Source organism: Peromyscus maniculatus, chromosome 1, assembly GCF_049852395.1.
Source record: "Peromyscus maniculatus bairdii isolate BWxNUB_F1_BW_parent chromosome 1, HU_Pman_BW_mat_3.1, whole genome shotgun sequence".
NCBI classification, from domain to species: Eukaryota; Metazoa; Chordata; class Mammalia; order Rodentia; family Cricetidae; genus Peromyscus; species Peromyscus maniculatus.
The window spans coordinates 115,323,762-115,345,982 of NC_134852.1; the positions used below are offsets into that span (position 1 = coordinate 115,323,762).

Here is a 22,221-nt window from a genome sequence, read left to right on the forward strand (position 1 = left end):
TTCTTATGTGCACTGTACATATAGACATTTATTTCACAGAGGAAAGGCTGTGTACGTCTGTGTGAGTGTGCCAGATCTTGAGTTACAGACAGTTAGCTGCCATGTGGGTGCTGGAAATTGAACTGTGTCCTCTGGAAAAGCAGGCAGTGCTCATAACTGATAGGCCCCAGGTATTCTAATTCTTTATTTTTTTTTTAATTTATTTATACTATCTATAATGAATGAGATCTGGCACCTTCTTCTGTATACATAATAAATAAATAAATCTTTCAAAAAAAAGATTTATTTATTTTGTATATAGTGTTCAGTCTGCATGTATCCCTGTCCATCAGAAGAGGGCACCAGATCTTATTATAGATGATTGTGAACCACCATGTGGTTGCTGGGATTTGAACTCAGGACCTCTAGAAGAGCGGCCAGTGCTCTTAACCTCTGAGCCATCTCTCCAGCCGTATTCTAACGCTTTTTTTTTTTTTTTGGTTTTTCGAGACAGGGTTTCTCTGTAGCTTTGGAGCCTGTCCTGGACTAGCTATGTAGACCAGGCTAGCCTCGAACTCACAGAGATCCACCTGACTCTGCCTCCCAAATGCTGGGATTACAGCCGTGTGCCACCACTGCCCGGCTCTAATTCTTAAAACAAAGCATGGTGATGTTTTTGAGTGGACTGATGCATACTCTGCCAGCATGTATTGCTAGAATCTCTAATCTACATGCTCTGCTGTAACAGAGCCAAGATGGAGCTCCAGTCAAAATGAGTCGCCAGTAGCTCCCTTGCAGGTACCATACAAACCTAAGTGAGTTTTCATGATGGGTGCCCTGTCCTGTGTCACATGTCTGGTAATCTGAGAGCCTGGCTGCAGGCTCCTGCTATGAACCTCAATCCCCATCCTACAGTATAAAAAGAGTCCTGTTCTGCCACAGAGACCCTGATGCTCTGGACATCCCTCCATTCAACCATCTCTGGTGCTGGGGCTGGAACTCTCCTGGGAACCCCAATCATGGTGCACTCTCTGTCTCTCTATTTATGGCAGTCCAACTCCAAATCAATTCTTTTTTTTTTTCTTACTTAGTTTTTATTCATAATCATAAACTTAATTCTGCAATCCAGCTAGACTTGGGAGGGGAATGAGGAGAATACGGAACCCAGAGAACTTCAGTGAGAGCGAAGGTTACAGGGTACTGCGAGCAGATGGGGTGGGGGTGCTCTCCTGAGCTACAGAAGGAATGGTCTTGTGGGTAGGAAGCCCGCAAGTCGAAAGAATTAGAGTTGTCCACAGTCGGAAATGGTGATCTTCTTGCTGGTCTTGCCATTCCTGGACCCAAAACGTTCCATGGCTTCCACAATGTTCATGCCTTCTTTCACGTTCCCGATGACCACGTGTTTGCCATCCAGCCACGCAGTCTTGGCGGTGCAGATGAAAAACTGGGAACCATTTGTGTTTGGTCCAGCATTTGCCATGGACAAGATACCAGGACCTGTATGCTTCAGGACGAAGTTCTCATCCTCAAATTTCTCTCCGTAGATGGATCTGCCGCCAGTGCCATTATGGCGTGTGAAGTCACCACCCTGGCACATAAATCCTGGAATAATCCTGTGAAAGGAGGAACCCTTATATCCAAATCCTTTCTCTCCAGTGCTCAGGGCACGGAAGTTTTCTGCTGTCTTTGGAACTTTGTCTGCAAATAACTCGAAGGAGACGCGGCCCAAGGGCTCGCCAGCAGCCGTGATGTCGAAGAACACGGTGGGGTTGACCATGGTGGCTGCAGCAAGCGGCGACAAGGGGATAGCGGCGTCTGCAAAGCCCAAATAAATTCTTTATCGCCCAGTAATCCCTACAATGTCCCTTTGAACCAACTACCTCATTCAAAACCTGGCACATTCCTCTGTAAAAGCAAAACAAAACAGAGCATGATCTTCCTCTGTCACTAGCCTGGCCTCAGAGGCAGAACAGCCTTCCTCTCTGCCTCCTGAGTGCTGGGATTGCATCAACACCATCATGCCAGGTTCTGGACTCAATCTCAACAATCTTTTCTTACATCACAGCCAGAAGGAGATAGCACAGACACCATGGTGGATGCCACTTACATGCCATAAGTTCCTGGAAACGTTCTATTGTGTACATTTCACCATACAGCACAAGGTAAGTTTACTGGTATCATTGTCATCATCATCATTCAGTGTAAGAGGGGAAAATCATAGGATTTAACATACTTGATAAGAACTAAATAGTACCACAACACTTACCCTCTCAAAAAAGATTGGAAAGCCTGTCATTTGTCCCCTGACCTCAAGACTCCAGGGTGCATGAGTAGTCTTAGGACCCAGGGAAGAACAGAGGCTGGGGTGTAGGATGGCTTTATGTATGAGCAAAGAACAGCTAGGAAGTGTACATACAAGGCAGCCTGTTTATTGGGGTAACAGGATAGTTAACATGTAGCTTAAAGCCAAAGAATAAACAAAATACATCTAATTTGCATACAGAGGTGGAATTGTTCACCTAATTTGCATTCACCAGTTGAATTGAGGGCAAGCAGGGATTAGCAGTTCAAATACCAAAGAGCACCCCCCCCCCCATTCAGGGGAAGTGCTGGGAGGGAAGAGGAATGTGGCAGCAGCAGAGGTGGCAGGTCCCTTAGTTTAGCAGCTGGCAGGCTGCCAGCAAAATAACATATGTTGGCACAAGCTTTCTGTCAGGGAGGAAAAGAATTGCTGACTTTAAAAATGATGTGACCTCATGTCTCTATGAAGGGCATCCAGGTTTTTCCCCTGAGTTAGGAATGAAGGCTGGACTCCTACAGTAAATCCCTGAGAGATTATGGGGTACAGGCATGCTCCACGGACCTGTTGGATTTGGAATTCCACAAAAATCAAAAAATGTTTGTAGGTATGTACAATAGACAATGTACATCTACAGTAGATTTGATGGCAGTTCAAGGACCTAACTGCAAGACATCAGGAAAGTCGAACATTAGTCATCCCCTGAGCCCTGCCCTGTGGGCCACTGTAGCATGGAAACCCAGTAGAGCACCTCTTCCCCCATATTAACATAACAACCATCTACTGAGTGTAGGGGATGCTTTTTTCTTAGTGAATTTATTCTCTATTTAAAACTTACATCATTCATGCTGCATCAGTGTGTACTGTAGCATGTGTGTGGAGGTAGAGGACAATCTGGAGGATTGGCTGCCTCCTCCCAGGTGGATTGGAGTGATTGAACTGTCCTCAGGATTGCTTTTACCCTCAGAGTCTTCTAACAACGCCCCCCCCTTTATTCTCTTACACTAACCTAGAGTGTAGGTGTACTATTTATACAAAAGGGTAAACAAATTATAATAAGGATATGCCTTTGAGGATGTTATTCAGGGTTACAGTGCTGTGTGGAGTGGCAGAATAGAACCCAGGTACTCTGAACACGCAGTCTTAGTGGGTACCATTGCAGATGTTTCCTTCTTAAGTTTGGATGAAGCACAAACATTGTGGTTAACCTGACGTACCACTAAGGGCTCATTCCTAGGCTAGAAACTCCTACATATAATTTTCAAAACTAAATAGACAAGCTGGCGAAGAACTTTCTTTCATCTCTTGTCAGTGGCAGAAGGCATGGGCTTGTGCAGACATGGCAGAGCTGGGACAGGTGACTCAGTGGTAGAGCACCTCCTCAGCATGCACAAGGCCCTGTCTTCCCTCTGTGGCACCACAAAACAGGAAGTGGGGTTAGCAGAGGCTTCACCTCACCTAATAAGGAAAGAGTCATTTTCTTTGGGAATATGGGAGATGATAAATTACTATTGCCTTGTAAATGGGCAAGCAACTTGAGCAAGTAAAAAAATCCATGTTGGTTTGTACTGACAAGTGAAGTTTATTAAAAGGGAAAGAGCAAAGGCAGAAACAGTTATAATGATGCCAGGGAGCTCAGGCATGAGATACATCAGACATGGGGCACTGTGCAGATATGGGTGAGGGTTTAGGAGGGTGGCCCACATACTGTCATTGGCTCTAAACATGACATAGGATTAAAATATGGATAAACTTCATCAGGGAAGGAAGGTTCACAGAATCTATAGATGAGAGCTCCATGGTTGGAAACATCATAAAATGAGAGAGTACAAGCTTCTCTGTCCAGGAAAACTCCAACACGACTGGGACGACGAATCAAAGAGAGGACCAAGACACTGCCATTGTGAGTGACAGAACATTCTTCAAAGGCATTATATACAGACCCATTCTTCATCCCTATAACCCAGTAGCCATATTTAGGTTGATAATTTACATGCTTTTTCACATCAGAATCATCTTTAACTTTATATTTAGGCTGATAGTCATGTTGTTCATAATCATAATCATAATCATATTCAGGGCCATATTTAGACACAAAATTTGCATATTGTTTAAAATCAGGATTGTATTTGACCTTGATGCCCTTTTCATTTGGTGCATGAAGTTTGGGTTGAGAACGTTTTCCATCATTTAATCCCAGGAGCCAGGCATCACTTCTAGACACATCTATTTCCCAGTAATGTTTCCCTGAGTAGATAGCTGGATATCCCAGAACACCCAACTTATAGGTCTCAGAAACTTGCGGATTTTTTCTGTTAACATTTCGATGTTGTATTTCTCCTTTGTCCTTATCAATGACAACGTTTTTATCGTGGGTTCCATGCAGGGTCACATGAACTGCACAAAAAGGAGACATATTAGAGTCACAAGAGAGGCAGGGCACAGCAGAGCAGAATCCTTAGGAGACAGTGAGGGGGAGAATCCTTGTTTACAGTCAAGAAGAGGCAGATTGGGAGAAGTAACATGACACATGAGGGTTAGTAGAGAAACTCTGAAAGACAGTAAGAAGGGAGTGGCTGATGGTGTGATTTCTCCTTACCCCAGTATTGTTGAGCATCCATGAGCCCTGAAAGGATGAAAATTCACAGCATTAAATTCACGCAAAGGAATCAGAACATTAATGTCAATCCTCTGCAGATTAGGGGAAGGTATGGAAATTGTGATACAGGATGCAATGAATGATGATTTCCCATGAAATATGATGACTCTACTGGGGAACAGTATCTGCTCTTCTGAGTCCCTCGACCTACGTTCAGAAATACCACTGTCTTCCCAGAGAGTGCAGCCCCAGCACACCTAGAATCTGACAGTTACCCACAGGATGTAGCTGTTCTCACCTTGAAACACTTGCAGCATGCCTTTCAGATCTGGAGCGCGGAAGATCCTTCTCTGTTTTCTTGGGATCATTTCAGGTTGTTTCAGTCTTAAGGTCTGACTCCTAGGGACAAAACATTGACCTCCACATCTCAGACAGTGTGACCTCTGACCACCACTGACTCCCTATCATTCTAACCATAGATGTCCTGGAGCTCTCCTGAGAATTCTGAGAAGGGGAGAGAGGGTTGACTACTAACTCTGGAGACATGAGAGACACACCCATGAGCCTCCCACTTACTTGCTGTGTGATGTTGGGAAAGCCTTACTCTCAGAAGCGGAGAGTACTCCTCACTTGTACAGTCAAACTTGCTCCCCTACTCTCCCCACTCACCCCCTCCCAGAAATATGAAGAAATGATGAATTAATAATTTTTTAAACATCTTTTTTTTTTAAAGATTTATTTATTATGTATACAGTATGTATGACTGCAGGCCAGAAGAGGGCAGCAGATCTCATTACAAGTGGTTGTGAGCCACCATGTGGTTGCTGGGAACTGAACTCAGGACCTCTGGAAGAGCAGTCAGTGCTCTTAACCTCTGAGCCATCTCTCCAGCCCGAATTAGTAAATTTTAAAACAACCCAAACTAAGGTTTTTCAAAAAATAATGTGTGGGCTAGGCATGGTGTCACATGCCTTTAATTCCTTCAGGTAGGAGGCAGAGTCAGGAGGATCTCTGAGATCAAGATCAGCCTGGTCTACAGAGAGAGTTCCAGGACAACCAGTGCTACACAGAGTAATACTGTTAAAAAACAAAAAACAAAAAAAGGCAAAAAACAAAAACAAAAACAAACAAACAAAAACAAAAAAGAAGAAAAGAGAAATAAAGAAAGGAGGAGGGCTGGAGAGATGGCTCAGAGGTTAAGAGCACTGACTTCCAGAGGTCCCAAGTTCAATTCGCAGCAACCACATGGTGGCTCACAACCATCTATAGTGAGATCTGGTGCCCTCTTCTGGTGTGCAGACACACATACAAACAGAACACTGTATACACAATAAATAAATAAATAAATAAATCATAAAAAAAAAGAAAGGAGGAAAAAAGATGTTGGTGTTCAAGGAAATGTTCTAAAGCCTGGAGCACAGACACCTCTCCTGCATACAGAATGTGGGAAAGTCACAGGAGAAAGCCAAGAGTTCAAACCCTGTTGTCAATATGGACAGACACTCTTGGCTGGCATCTGATTCTTCTGATTCTTCAAGTACTTTTGTTACAATGACATAATTTGGCAAAGAAGACAGAAACACCAAATTAATAATAACATGAGCCCCATAGGTTCAGAATGAGTCTGATGCTCGTATGTAAAGTGTAACAGCCTGGGTGTTACACTTTACATACAAGGGTACAGCTTTTCAGTCTTCTGATGAGAAACATAAATACACAGGAAGCTCCCCCAATACACAATTCTGTGAACATTGCAGACAGAGAAGACATGCCCTAGCTAGGATGAATTGAGGAATCAAGTACTTGTTAAGGCAGATCCAGAGCCAGATACAAGCACACAGTATGGACAGAATGACAGAACCACAAGGAGTCTGAAAACACCTATAGTTCCTTTTATGGATTTTTTTTTTTTCAAGACAGGGTTTCTCTGTGTAGCTTTGTGCTTTTCCTGGAACTCACTTGGTAGTCCAGGTTGGCCTCAAACTCACAGAGATCTGCCTGCCTCTGCCTCCCGAGTGCTGGGATTAAAGACGTGCGCCACCACCGCCCGGCTTATAGCTCCTTTTGATTCATCCCACTGCTGAGTGTGACTCTACAACTCCCCATTACCCGGTCCCTAAAAGACAATCAAATCTCTTCTCAATATTACAAAACTGGCAGATCCTGCCTTTCCCCCACTCTCCCTCTCTCCTTTTTTACTGGAAGTTCATAATAGTATTATGTTTAAATTCCTCCAAACACATAAGATATTTATTCTAGTTGAATACTAAATCATTTTCACCATCCAACAGTGCTATTCTTCCCCATCAGCCCAGACATACCTTGTTAGAACAGAATTCATACCCTGGGGAGAAGGGAGAAAACACAGTGAATAACATGTTCTGCATGTTCTTGCAAATCCTGCTCACACTCTCACTGGCTGCAGAGACAAAGTCAAAAGAGAATCAAATATGGCCCTCACAGTTCTCCAAGACATGATATGACTCTTTTGGTGCTGCATGTAAGCTATCAATTACAGTATCTGCAACTAACATTGTGAGAAGCTGATTTATAAATTATTTTAGTCCTTTAGACATGATTTAACATATTAGTAATGAAGAAGCCACAAGGACCAGAAGCTTAGATTGTCTGATACTTAAAACCAACTAACCATGTCTCTGTCTCTTTTCCTTCTCTCTCTGTAACTGTCCTGGCAGGAGAAGAAGTGAGTCTGTGTCTCTCAATTTGACAAACTATTGAAACACTGACCCAGAAGAAATGGAATTTCTCCAGGAATCTCTCACTGGGGGAAGAAAAATAGCTCTGGCCACAGGGATAGTGGTCTAAAAAGATTTTAAGCAGTTTTAGTTACTTGTCAGACCACATTGTGAGACTATAACCCAGATAATGATAGGAGAATGATGGACAGGACCACACCTTGACCTGTAGTACTCACATGCGTATATAAACTCTCAGTTTAAACTTTGAACTCACTTCGGGAAACTGAAGATGGACAGAGGGGGTTTTTTAATCTCTTTGTCCATCTTCAAAATATGGCCACATTAATAAATATCCTTTTCCTGATTTCCAATATTAATTTTGCTCTTTTATATGGGACACATATCAAGATCTGACCCACCAGGTCTACTTTGATAAGTTAAATAGGCATCTCAGTTACCCATTTGTCCTGGGATTGAGACCGAACACTGTGCAAGTATTCTTGCATGTTTGGGTTCCAATAGATATTGGTAGATTTACCTGAAGTCACATTCTTTGAGAAATATGACCCCCTCTCTCCTAACAGCTAACAATTGTCAGGAACTCCTTGGATGTGGCTGGACTTCCTATGAAAGTCCATTTTCCAGAGTCGAATTTTAGTTTAGGCTTACACGGGACTTGGGTTTGGTGTCACAGCCAATTGCAGTTCACCTGTGCTGCTGCTAAGCTATGTGCAGAAGACACTGTTTTCCTTGTACTCACCCACCAGCTCTGACTCTTACACTCTTTCTGCCCTTCTTCTGTAATGATCCCTGGGCCTTTAAATTAGAGGTGCAGTATATACATTGCATTTAAAACTGGACACTCTGAAGTCTTACTATTCCCACCTTCACCAGCTGTGGGGTTTAATATGTAACCCCGCTGGCCTGGAACTCACTAAATAGATCAGGCAGGCTTTTGAACCTATGGAGCTTCATTTGCTTCTGCATTTCAATTGCTGGGATTGAAGGAGTGAGCCAGCATACCTGGCTCTAGGTTGGGAAGCTTATATTCTATTTTTAATGTTCTTTGTTTCTCATGTTTTTGTCTCTGTGTATGAGAGGCTCTCAAGTCCTGGGATCACAGGCAGTAGATGCTTGGCTACACATGGCTTTATTTAATATAACATAAATTAACAAAATTAGATCCATGGTAAAAAGAATTCTGGGAAAGAACTAATTCTAATTATACATGAATTCTGATGTTCAAACATAGAGACATCTGTATGCTCATGTCCACTGAGTCATTATCATAGCAGATAAAATAGAGTCAACTGGAGAACTAATCACCAGATGAATGTATAAAAATGATATAATAAGTATATGTGTTAAAATATTAGACATTCAAAGCAAGATGTATTGCCATTTGTGGTAACTTGGCTGAACTCAGAAAATTTATGTTATACTAAACCAGCTGGGCACAGGAAAAAACAACACTAAATGATATTTAAATATGTGTCATGTACACAAATTGATCTCCCAAAAGTAAAGATTAGAATTTGGGTCATCAGGGGCTGGAGGCAGAGAAAGGTGGGCAGATTATTAGGTTAAGACATACAATTTCAGGCTTGTAGAGTATGGTGGCTATAGTTAGTATTTATATGAACCAGTTTAGTTTAGTCATATATACATAAGTTCATCTAACATAGCTGATAAATGAATGTTTTCACTTATAATTAAATTAACCCAATGGAACCCATAAATTAAAGGTTTGTGAAGAATTCCTAGAACTACCAAGGTCTATTGGTAACATTGACAATTGAGATGAAAGAATCAAATTCGTACAGAGATATTCAAATAAATAAGACTTTGGTTTAAATTATTTAAAAACGTGATAGAGACAAAATACAGTACAAACTTTATACCTGTAAGAATAAAAGAAGACACCTTTCATCTTAGCAACTTGAAGACAGAGGAAGGGAAACCTCTCTGAGATCTTGGATGATTAATAGCATGAATCCTAAAATTTGCCAGAAAAAGTAGTTCCACCATTTTGGCTGAATTTAAGCAAGATTTGATTTAAAATATTAAATAGTGACCAGGATGAAATGTGGAAAGGACCATCACCTGGAAAACTTTCTAGGTGAGTGGCCAGAGATATTTGTTGGCAGAGCTTACAAGGGGAAAACCCACAGGCCACCATATTTTCCCATGAGGCTTTGCTATTAGTTTCCAAGAACTCCCACTCCCAGAATTCCAGAAAGTTACCTTGTCCTTGGGATTATAGGTTAATTTTGTGTTTAACAACAGCCACCCTCAATGACCCCCATCCTTCCTCTCTCAGGAATCAGGAACCAGTGAGAGTAAAAGTTTCAAATCATTCCAGGAAAGAAACAACCTCTATTAATTTCAAATTCAGGTGAAGTGACGAACTTGACAGGTGGAAATGTGCTTCACACATGCTGAACATCACAGCAGGGTAATAACTACCCATGATGCAACTGATCTTCTCTTCAAGGTTCATACTTGATAAACTAAAAAATGCAATTTCCCCGTGCTATCCTTGCACGCAATAATTCCCCAGACTCTGAAACTGATTTAGGACAGAATTCAGGGAGGGCCCAGGGAACCCTACTGCCCCCACCAGGAAGGTCACAGCAGCTCAGAGGGAGGGAAATGGCTTCCAGGTCTCCTGACTTCCAGATGCTGGGACCTCCTGCAGTCTTACCTGCAGCATTTCCATGGTTGAGCACTGCAACTGATGCTCCACATCTGAGATGAGGTCTCTCACTGACTCCCTCTGCTTCACCAGCTCACTTTCAGACTCTGCCAGGCTGTTCATAATGTCTTCCTCCTCCTGCTTCAGCTTCTGCACCTCATTCTTCTCCTTGGAGTCCAGGAATTCCCGAAGTTCTTTAAACTCCATCTGAACTTTTTCTACATCACCCTGTATTTGGTTCTTCAGGGATAAGAAGAGGGAGAGGAATTCAGACTATCCTAATGTAATTGGAAGACAGAAAAACAGTTCTGATGGGGAGTTCTCACAGGAAACTGAGCTTGGGAAGGGGAGGGAGTCTCAGAGAAGCATGTGTCTCCTCTTAGTGTCTGTTGATGACATTCCAAAACCAAAATCTTAGGTCACCTTTACTAAGGCCATCTGAGCCATAGTGGGATGCCTGGGTGTGGCCCAGTTTTCACACAGCTGACCCAGACTCTTTTTCCTGCCTGTAAATCTCCTCATTCTACCTCTGAACCCATGGGAGAAGCTAAACCCCAAGAATAGAAGAACTGTGCCTGTTCCCAAGCATCTTCCCCAGCAGTCATAGCTGCAGATAACACCACAGGAGTGAGATCCAGGACTCAGTGCCCACTCTCACCAGACCCCCTCCATGGTGTCAGCTCCCCACATAGCCAGGCTCAGTTGTGATGCTCTCAGTGTGCAGCCCCAGCTCCAAGGGAACAGGTAGAGAGGGCTAATCAAGGCCTCTTGTCCTCATCAACTATCAGGGAAGAAGAGCCAGACAGGGACCCTTCATTCCATGTCCAGGTCCCTCCCAGGCATCAGCCTAAGTCCTTTAGGAGTTACGGTCCCCACTTGCCTTCCAGAAAGTTCTCTCCTCTTGAAGGTCATCTTTCCACTCATCACATATTTTTTCTTTTGCCACCAGTTTCTGTAGAGTTGCCTGGAGCTTCCCCTGTGGGAGAGGAATTGTAGCCGAGTCAAGCTGTAGTAGGGAAGTTGTTTCTAACCGAATACAAGAAAACCTTCTGGAAAAACAGGAAGCCTAACACTGTTCCCTTTTATAAAAGTTGTGCTATGATTTATGTACATAAAGTATGTAAGTCTTCAGTCTCCAGCTCAATCCATTCTCCTTTTTTTTTTTTTTTTTTTTTTGGTTTTTCGAGACAGGGTTTCTCTGTGTAGCTTTGCGCCTTTCCTGGGACTCATTTGGTAGCCCAGGCTGGCCTCGAACTCACAGAGATCCGCCTGGCTCTGCCCCCCGAGTGCTGGGATTAAAGGCGTGTGCCACTACCGCCCGGCTCCATTCTCCTATTTATATACACAGAACCACCATACAGACAAAGAATAGAATCTCCCTTATTCAATCACCCCAGTACAAACCTGTCACTTTGATTCTGGCATCAGAAAACTGGGATAATTGTGTTAGCTTTTCTGATTCTTTCATATAAATATACACATACATCACATGACCCTGCAATGTCCTATTAGACACCTGCTTTTTTTTTTTTTGGTTTTTCGAGACAGGGTTTCTCTGCGTAGTTTTGCGCCTTTCCTGGAGCTCACTTGGTAGCCCAGGCTGGCCTCGAACTCACAGCGATCCGCCTGGCTCTGCCTCCCGAGTGCTGGGATTAAAGGCGTGTGCCACCACCGCCGGGCCAAAATTTATTTATTTATTATGTAAATGATATTCTGTCTGCATGCATGCCTGCAGACCAGAAGAGGGCACCAGATCTCATTACAGATGGTTGTGAGCTACTATGTGGTTGCTGAGAATTGAACTCAGGACCTCTGGAAGAGCAGCTAGTGCTTTTAACCTCTGAGCCATCTCTCCATCCCAACACCTGCTTTAAAAAAAAAAAAAATGTTTTCTTTCTATGTAGCCTAGCTGGCCTGGACTTTCCTTGTAGACCAGTATACCCTCAAACTCCTGCCTCAACCCCAGAATTCTGGGATTGAGTCATCACCACCACACTGTCTACATGCACATTCTTTCCTGTTCTATTTCCTTTTCTATTTAATTTTAAATTTCATGTGCATTGGTGTTTTGTCTGTATATCTGTGTGAAGGTGTAGGATCCTCTGGAACTGGAGCTACAGACAGATGAGGAGCCATGTACATGCAGGGAAGTGAACCTCTGTCCTCGGAAAGAAAGCCAGTGCTCTTAATCACTGAGCCATCTCTCTAGTTTTCTTTTCTTTTTTAAAATTGTATATTTTTTTTTAGTTAAGATTTTTTTTCCTTCACTGAAAATAGATTTTTTTCATACAATATATTGTGATTACAGATTCCCCTGTCCCGACACCTCTCAGGTCCTCTCCACCTCCCCGCCTATCAGATCTATGCCCTTTTTGTCTCCTGTTACAAAACAAAGGCATCTAAAGAATAGTAACAGAATAAAAGAAAATACAGTAAGAGAAATAAAAAACAAACCCATTGGAATATGACAAAACAAACAAACCAGAAAAAGAGATAAATAAAAAGCACAAGGAATGCATATAGATGTAGAGACACACAGTTTCCAACACATGGGAAACTCATTAAAACCCTAAGCCTTAATATGCATGCAAAGGACTGGTAAAGCAGGGGGAAAAAAGTCCAGGTTTATTGTTATGAGAGAAAGAACCTCCAAATATGGGTTCAGTTAATTGTGTGTTGGTCATCCATCTACTGCTGGGCATGAGACCTGTCCCTACAAGTAAATGAATTATTTCTCCAGTGAGACTCCCTTTGAAAAAACTCAATTTCATTTATAAGTAGCTATCATTTGGAGAATGCTTCTGGGTTAGGGGTGGCAGCAATTATCTATATTTCCCTCCAGCTCTAGGATCCCATCTGGTGCGGACCCTTCCAGGTCCTGTGCATGCTGCAACAGTCTATGTGAGTTCGTATGTGGGCTCAAAAACAAACAAACAACAGAAAACAAAGACCCAACACAGAGCTTGCCTCTGAGTATCTCATTATGGAATTCTTTCCCCTCTTTCCAGATGCCACATGCACATTCTCTTTGCTGCTGTCTGTCATTCATTTACTAACTCCATTGTTGATATCACTAGACAGGATTTTAGGTAGATGAATGAATCTAACATAAACATTGAAAGAAGATAAATATGGAATAAATTAGCAGCTCTGCTCTTGGCTTTTCTTGGTCATTGACTCAACTTCACAGGGACAGTTCCAAGACATTTTTTTCTATCTTACTATTTGTAGTCTAGGCACATTCTCATATGAGTAAGTGGAATAAATCATCATGTGTTTTTAGGACTCTAAAGGTAGGGAAGGATGGAATGATATATCAAGCCTCGAATCTATGATGTCCACATTATTGACCTGTCACACCAAGTGGAGATTTCCCATCTCTTACTGTCTCCTGCTCTGTATCCCACACCCTCCCACTTCTTACCCTGTACTCTTGGGCCACCTCTTCAATAAGAGCTGTTTGGTGACCACGGTGCTCCTGAGACCGCTCACAAAGCCAGCAGATGGCCACCTTGTCCTTCTTACAGAAGAGCTGCAGTTTCTCTCCATGTTGTGCACAGACATTCACCTTCTGCTCCTCCTCTGGGCTGGACTTGAACCCTGTTAGCTTCCCCACTATGTTGGCCAATTGTCGATTAGGCCTCAGATTCCCAAACTGGTAACTCACTCGGCACACAGGGCAGATGCCCTCCCCTTCATTGACTTTGCTGGACTCATAGTTCAGTGTGATGCAGGCTCGGCAGAAGCTGTGGTCACAATCAGCACTCACAGGTTCCTTCAGGAGCTCCAGGCAGATGGGACAGGTCACCTCCTCTTGGATCATCACCAGGACTGATGAGGCCATTCTTGCTGTGATCCTGTCTGTCTGTTCTGACTCCTGACACTTATGCTCAGGTACCTGTGATTGGAATGAGGAAATGGGGGACAAGTAAGAAAGGGAAAATCAGCATGGACACTGTGTAGACATCAACAGTGACCTCCATGATAAGGGAAAAGAACACAGGAGAGAAATAGGGACAGAAGTTGAGCGACATGGATAAAGGAGCATTTTGTCATACCTCCAAGGCCTCTACTCTAATTTCATCCCAAGTGACAAATTTCAGATGCAGGCTTGTTATTTCCTTTTACTGAAGCACAGAAAGAAAGTATCTCCTTCCAACAGCCTGTGTAACCTACATTCTATCCATCCCTTTCTTTCCCAGGAAAAAAGCACATCTTCATGTTAAAAGCATTGAACTTCTCATGTCTTCTTTATCTGCACCCGTCAGTGTGACCCTCTCTGATTCTCTCTTTACAAGTCTCTTATTAGATTGCCTAGTTCTGACATGGAGTGTACACAGGTCACAGGTACACATGAGTATACCTGATTCACATAGGCAATGATTTCTCTTATTGCCACTTAGTAAATGACAATGTATGTGTTTGTGGACATGGTTAAGGGCTTTTTACATTTATTTATTATGTATACAGTGTTGTCTGCACATATCCCTGCAGGCCAGAAGAGGGCACCAGATTTCATTACCGATGGTTGTGAGCCACCATGTGGTTGCTGGGAATTGAACTCAGGACCTTTGGAAGAACAGCCAGTGCTCTTATCCTCTGAGCCATCTCTCCAGCCCCTGATTTTTCTTTATCACTCTCAAAAGGCATGAAAACCATCCTTTTAGAACCTTCTTTCAGAGGTTCCTGCTCTACCCCACAGGGTTCACCAAAGAAAAAAGCAATGACATGCAGGACAGAATAGTAGCCAGAACAATGGATGTGTGGAATTATGCCTCCAACCATTGTGGGTTCTGAGGAATCTTGTGTCTGTAAATGTTGAGAGTTTATCTTGGTCTAGAAATTTGACAAAGACATTGATGGGAGACTCCTTTAGGAATGGCAGCAAGATAATGAGATCCAAACCACATCAACAATTATACTTCAAACCATTTTGAGTTATTTCCCCGACCCTCCCATAACATGTAATATTGGTTCAGCATACAAAACCAATGGACAATCCAAACCTCAGCAGCAAAATGAAAGACAGAAAACTCATTCTTTATTTGAATAGTATTTGACTATAAGCGCCATTATTTCAGCAATAAATCCTAAACATTTCTAGGTATAAATATAAGTTTCCTTATATTGAAGCCACACATGAAAAGCCCACTGCTAAGGTCATAGAAAATGCAGGGCAATTGAAAGACATTTCTTTAAAATCAAGTATAATCATGGAGCCTTCATCCAGTAACTGATGGAAGCGGATGCAGAGATCCACAGCCAAGCACCAGGCCAAGTTCCAGGAGTACCATGGAAGAGACAGAAGAGGGATTCTATGAACAAGGGGTATCAAGATCATGAACTTTAGACCAACAGCTGTGGAACCTGCATGAGACTGGACTAGGGCTTCTGCATAAGCAAGACAGTTGCATAAGCGAGGCATAGCTTGGTCTGTTTAAGGGGTCCCCTGGCAGTAGGATCAGGATCCATCCCTCATGCATGAGCTGGCTTTTTGGAGCCCACTACTTATGGTGGGACACCTTGCACAGCCTTGATGCAGGGGGAGGGGCTTGGACCTTCTTCGACTGAATGTACCAGTCTCTGCTGACTCCCCATGGGAGGCTTTACCTTGTAGGAGGAGGAATGAGGGGTGGTTGGGGGGAAATCCTGAGGGGGGCGGGAAGAGGGAAGAGAGGGGAATCTGTGGTTCATATGTAAAATAAACAAACATTTCTTAATAAAAAAATAAATAAATAAAATGAAACACCAAACACAAATCATGCATAAAACAAGGATGCTTATTGTTGTCATTTCTATTAAACACAGCAGGGGCAAGGGAAGCACCAGCAGTATAAGAAAACCTTAAAAATAAATAAATAAAAGGCATGCAAACAAGAATTGTTGTACAGGTAAAAGAAAAGCTAGTAAGTTCAGTATAGATGCAATATGTAATATCCAGTATAGAAAAGTCACAAATAGGCAGGCAGTGGTGGTGTAAGTTTTTAATCCCAGCACTTTGGAAGCACAGCTAGGCGGATCTCTGTGGGTTGGATGCCAGCCTGGTCTACAGAGTGAGATCCAGGACAGGCACCAAAGCAACATAGGGAAACCCTGTCTCAAAAAACCAAAAAAGAAAGATGGAGAGATGGCTCAGAGGTTAAGAGCACTGTCTGCTCTTCCAGAGGTCCTGAGTTCAATTCCCAGCAACCTTATGGTGGCTCACAACTATCTGTAACGAGATCTGGTGCCCTCTTTTGGCCTGTAGTCATACATGCTGTATAGATAATGAATAAATAAAAATTTAAAAGGAAAAAAAGAAAAGCCTCACGTGGTGAGAAACTCGAAAAAAAGAAAAAGAAAAGCCACACATGGTGAGAAACCCAAAGATGAATTAAGAAGCTGGGCCTGGTGGTACTGGCCTCTATACCCAGTTTCTTGAGAGACTGATGCCAGAGGACGGCAAGTTCAAGGCTATTGTGGCTCTGTAGAAAAGCAGTGTTACATTTGAAACACAAGGAAAGGGATGGAGGAATGGCTCAGGTAAGAGCATCATCATCTGTTCTCACAGAGACTCTATGCTCCAGTCCTGACCCTCACATGGCTACTCACAGCCACTTGTAACTCCAGTTCCAGTGAATCTGTCATGCCCTTTTGGCTTCTGTGGAACCTGCAAGTACATGGTGCAGAAATATACAAGCAGGAAGACAAAAGAACAATTATATTAATGAAACCATTAAAACCAAGAATAAATGAGTGATTAGGAAAATTGATTATTGCAAGATGAAGGATCTGCACACAAGAACTATAAAAATATTGAAAGAAATTGAATCGGTACAATTATATATAATGATACCTGAGGTAATGAATTTAAACATTGTTAAAATGTCTATACTGGGGCTAAACAGTTGGTTCATGGGTTAAGAACACTGGCTGCAGATGGGCGTTGGTGGCGCACGCCTTTAATCCCAGCACTTGGGAGGCAGAGCCAGGCGGATCTCTGTGAGTTCGAGGCCAGCCTGGGCTACCAAGTGAACTCCAGGAAAGGCGCAAAGCTACACAGAGAAACCCTGTCTTGGAAAACCAAAAAAAAAAAAAAAAAAAAAAAAAAAAAAAAAAAAAAAAAAAAAAGAACATTGGCTGCAATTCCAGAGGACCTTGGTTCTGTTCTCAGCACCAACAAGGTGAGTCACAACTGTCTGTAAATAGATTTCTAGGGTATCTGACACCCTCTTCTGGCATCTATGAGCATCAGGCATTCAAGTGGTACACAGACCTATGTCCAGATAAAACACCAATGCACATAAAATAACATTAAATCAAAATAAATAAATGAATCAATAAATTGACATACTACTTAGGCTGGAGAAAGGGCTCAGTGGTTAAGAGAGCTTACGGCTCTTACGGAAGATCCAAGTTCAGTTCCTGGGACCCACATGAAGCAGCTCACAGTTGCCTGTAACTCCAGCTTCAGAGAATCCAGCAGCTCTGACCATTCAACTCATCCTTTCAGATGTGCATACATACACACAGGCAGACCCACAAACACACAACTCAAACCAATGAAATTGTGTTTGCTTGTTTTTGAGTTTTTCTTTTTTCTTTTCAGACCAATAATGTTTGGTTTTTACCCTAGACCTCTGGGCTACCCAGTCTCTGGTTCTCGGTCACCAGGGCAGTGTCAGGCACGGGTTCCTTCCGGTGGAGAGGGCCTTAAGTCAAATCAGACACTGGCTGGCGACTGCCACAAGTTCCGTGCCACCATTGCCCCAGCATATTTTACAGGCAGGACAGCTGTAGGTAAAGGCTTTGTGACCTGGTTGGTGTTTACATTGCATTTGGTAGCCTGCAGAGTACCTTCCTGTACCAGAGCCTAGATGTAGGGATGTAGTCTCTGGGTAGGCACCAGCTCAACTTCTTCACGTTCAATGAGTTCTGTGGGTGTTGTCCTAGGCAATGAGAATCCACTTTCAGTTTCTAGAGGGCAACCCTATATCTTAGCAACAGCCTGGGTTGGTTGGGGACTTCCATATGACATCCTTGATCAAGATCTCAACTGAATACACCCCAGTCCTACCAATGGAAGCCTTCTTTGATGACAAGACATTGCCTGTTGAGACTCCATATCACCCATTAGTAGGAGACCTCAGTAGATCGATCGCCTTAATGTATTTTAGGCGGTCTCCATTGCATTAGGTTTCCACATCCTCCCTCAAAGCCCCTCAATTTCAGCCAAATAAATCACATTTTAAAGAGTCAACAAGGAATGATAACTAGGTTTGGTCAATTCAAACAATCTGGCTGCAGACAGCTTGTTTCTTTTGTGATTGGAGTCTGTGATGGCTAAGGAAATCTCCATTTTGTGCTAGACACCCAGTCTAAATTCCTCAAAGACAAGCTCCTGGCAACTCTCACTCCTTGCTACACTTCCCGTAATTGTAAAAGTGCTATGAGATGATGAAGTGTTTCCTCTGGCTTTTGTGAACCTGTTTACTGCTGTGTAGCAGGGACAGAGCTCAACACACCTGAGGGGAGTTCAAACAGTTTCTCCCTCAGCTACACATTCCACACAAATGAGATAATTGTGCTGCCCACCTTAAAAACCCCTCCTCCAGCCTCTTCTGTGTAACAAGAACTCCCCCCAGGGTGGGGTGGAGCGTATATAAGGCTTGCCTCTTCCTGAATAAACTGAGCTTGTTGTTTCTACATTTTCCCCGGAGTCTGTGTGGTTTGACTCTGTGCCTACTTGGCCCCGCCCCCAAAGGGAACAACAGCAAGGACCCTGCTACAGCTCTTGATTTGTCTTTAAGGCTGTTGTTGGCCTACTAGCAGTAGTTAATAAATTCATTTAATTATAATTTGAGTGTGTAGTCTTTTCCTCCTGGATGTGAACTCTGTAACAAGTTAACGTGTTTCTTATGAAACTTCAGAGTACAATGTCATATGAGAAACAGTCCTTTTACAAAGAGGCTGGGCAAATAAATTGTCCCAGGCTTACACAGAGCAACTTAAGGTGTACTTCCTCCCTGTGGCAAATTAACAGTGGAAAACACAAATATGCGCATTTTAATATCCCATAACATATGGCGGTAGAGAGAGTCAATGGCTGAGTTCAGAAGACACAACTGATTAAGAGCAGGAGAGAGCAAAGGGAAAGAGGATGGGCTCATGACAATCCTCGAAGTCAACCTGGATACAGAGACCTGGCCTGTGTCCTCTGGCATCTACATTAGCTTGGGTGAAGCTGGGATTCCCTGCTCCCTGTCCTTTCATGTCTGCTGTGGATATCCCTCTGTATAAATAAAATGCTGATGGGCCAGTACCCAGCCAGGAAGTGTAGGCAGGACAAGCAGAGAAGGGAATTCTGGGAAGTGGAAGGCTGAGGCAAAGAGGCCTGCCAGCCGCTGCCGTGAGAAGCGAGATGTAAGGTACCGGTAAGCCACAAGCCACGTGGCAACTTATAGATTAATAGAAATGGTTTAATTTAAGATAAAAGAAATAGATAACATGAAGCCTGCCACAACCATACAGTGTATAAGTAATATAAGCGTCTCAGTGATTATTTTCTACATGGGTTGTGGGACGCGGGGGCTTGGTGGGACCTGGAGAGAAGCTCTCCGGCTATACATGGCTCTCAAGATCTTCCTAACAGCAGACATCTTTCAGTCTTTCACACCATTAAAATCAATCTGGAGCTTATTCTAATTCTTGAAAGGGACACAAGTCCCAGGGCTGCAATGTTCACCTGTAATCCCAATGTCTGGGGAGGGTGATACAGGCCAGTTACATGAGGTTACCCTGGGCTATATAAGGGCAATCTGTCCAAAAAGAAACAGAAAAGCTGTCACTTCCAGAAAGTGTGCTCTCCCAGTATTCTCACACTCTCTCTCCTCCTTCCCCGTCACCTCCTTCTCTGTCTCTTTCTATGGGATTGAATCCTGGGCTTAATGCCCCACCCCCACCACTAACTTCACCCAATAAGCTGCACCTTCTTGATATTTCCCTTTTCTTCTTCAGACTTGGCCTTAATAGGTCCCCCAGCAGGTCTTGGACTTAGGATCTTCCTGCATCAGCTTTCTTTGTAGCTGGAATTACTAGTCTGGACTGAATTTCATCTGGGCATGGCAGACATGGACCAAGGGAAAGGCAGGCAAATGTAATGACTTCTGAGTAACATTAGCAATTCTGTACAGGCCTGAGGCTGTTTCATAGGACAAGGAAATGTATAAGAGGCTGCAGCAAGATTGGGACTTCCAGTCACAGAGACAGCAGCAAAGGGAACGAACCCATAGAATCATGGGTAATTCACCATTGCACAGAGAGACCCTAAACTCTGTTTTCAAACACCATTCTGACTTTACTCCTTCAGCGGAGGCGGGGTGAGGGGACATGGATGGACAGCAGCGTCTGTCTGGCAACAGGGGATTCTTGGTACAGCCCAAATTAAACATGAGGAAAGAAGAGAGTGAACTCCACCTGGAGAAATACCTGGACCTCTCTGGCTCTTGAAACCTGTCTTTCTAAAGCCTCTCCTCCATCAGTCTCCTCAACGCCCTGAGCCCTCAGCAGGAAGCCGCAGGCCCTCTTTCCCCGCCCCGTCTCAGTTTCAAATTAAACTCACCAAAACGAAGGGTGTTTTCTTTTCAATTCCTCCAAACGCTGCCCTGTAAATTGCTCTCAACACCTTTAGACACCAACCAAGAGATCCTGAATCTGTGGACGGGAGCGAATGGAGACCAGAATAAACGCCCTGAGGATTCAGTCTCTACGTCTGATCTCTGGTGAACCAGGAGAGAAATGAAAGTTAAGACTTGAGGAACTGAGAAAGAGAAACTACAGAGCTACCAACCAATGGGATGCCACCACATCGGTGTATGCGGTTCAACCACCAGAGGGCGACAGTCGCCTTGAGTCAGCGCAGCCTTTCTGGAGCTTGGGACATATTTCAGAGCTATAGGAACTTATGTCACTTGGTCAGGCTCATGTCACAATCACCCCTAAGATCCCGACCCCCGGAAAAGCTGGTCCAGAAGAAAGAAAGCCTTCCCCATGGGCTCCTCTTCATGGCTGGGTTTTGTTTTAGTTTGGCAGGTGTGGCCCAAAGGAAGGAAATCCAAGGTGAGAGGCAGAACTGAAATGTTCCTCTGGAGTTGGACTTGTACACTAATGGGATGAGAACAGAAAGGAAGCTGCAGTTCAGGGCAGCTGCTGCACACTCAAGATTTCCTACCCAGCAGGGACAGCATGGGGAGGATTCCTGTGCAGAGCCATGCAGAAACACTTCCCCACACTCACAACAGGTAAACTAGCAAGCTGCAGAGGGCTCTTTAGCTGCCCAGTGCAGTCCTACAGATAATATATTCTGTTGCTGAACAGACCAAGTCCTCTTCCCAGTGCTCATATGATCCATCTTTGATCTGTCCCACAGCTCCTGCTGGCAGTCTATATAAAGAGCATGGATTAAGGAACCTTGTCCTCTCTTTGCATGCTTTTTCTTCTTCTAACTACCATGTCCATTCCTTCACTGGCATTACAGCCTATTTCTTCAGAATTCTGACATACATTCAAGCAAAAGTATATATCCCTAGTAACCCATGTATTCATTAGGGCTCCTCACACCTATAAGATTAATTAACTCTAAATATATTAGGAAAAAAGATGAAAAGAATTATTTAATTTTTAAATCTTTTTTTCCTCATTTTTTTTCTTTTATTGTGTGTACATGGGTGTTTTAACTTTGTAGGTTATAAGAGGATATGCAGTTCTTTGGATTGGCGTTGCAGCTGGCTGTGAGAATTATTAAAAATGAAAGTAAAAAGGTAGTGGAGAGCTGTGATCTGTCATGTCAGCTGATGGAATTTTGTCAAGCAGCAGAGGTCACCATGTGGTCCATGCCACTTTCCCCAGCAGTTCTGAGCTCCTGGGAAATGGACACTTGATCAGATACTCTCACTTTCTCCACAGCTTAGTC

At 43.3% G+C, this 22,221-nt stretch overlaps 2 protein-coding genes and 1 pseudogene across 3 annotated transcripts in view; all 3 read right to left on the reverse strand.

The window, feature by feature from the left end:
* Positions 1-20,960, reverse strand: part of LOC121820844 (tripartite motif-containing protein 30A-like) — a 45,399-nt gene extending 24,439 nt beyond the window's left edge. The window contains exon 1 of the mRNA XM_076549327.1: positions 20,872-20,960. The gene's annotated coding sequence lies outside the window, so the exon portion shown is untranslated. The remainder of the gene's footprint in view (positions 1-20,871) is intronic.
* On the reverse strand, positions 1,124-1,792 carry LOC143268202 (peptidyl-prolyl cis-trans isomerase A pseudogene; annotated as a pseudogene).
* On the reverse strand, positions 3,837-21,006 carry LOC102910346 (tripartite motif-containing protein 30A-like). 2 transcript variants are annotated; one of them, XM_076549317.1, is made up of 8 exons: positions 20,872-21,006; positions 13,939-14,169; positions 11,152-11,247; positions 10,281-10,511; positions 7,199-7,221; positions 5,176-5,276; positions 4,878-4,904; positions 3,837-4,675 (listed from the first exon to the last, which is right to left on the reverse strand). In XM_076549317.1, the coding sequence occupies exons 2-8, from the start codon at positions 14,113-14,115 to the stop codon at positions 3,966-3,968; spliced, it is 1,365 nt and encodes a 454-aa protein (XP_076405432.1). In that variant the 5' UTR covers positions 14,116-14,169; positions 20,872-21,006; the 3' UTR covers positions 3,837-3,965. The 2 variants fall into 2 exon arrangements, with proteins under 2 accessions (XP_076405432.1, XP_006979090.1); XM_006979028.4 differs by having other exon boundaries at positions 13,696-14,169.
* Positions 21,007-22,221: the final 1,215 nt, after the last annotated feature.

Coding starts and splice junctions, on each gene's coding strand:
- LOC102910346 (XM_006979028.4), bottom strand. CDS start 14,115: ATGGCCTCATCAGTCCTGGTGATGATCCAAGAGGAGGTGACCTGTCCC. Junction 10,512..11,151: donor AGGAGAGAACTTTCTGGAAG/GCAAGTGGGGAC, acceptor TTATCCCTGAAG/AACCAAATACAGGGTGATGT. Junction 5,277..7,198: donor ATGAATTCTGTTCTAACAAG/GTATGTCTGGGC, acceptor TTTTGTCCCTAG/GAGTCAGACCTTAAGACTGA.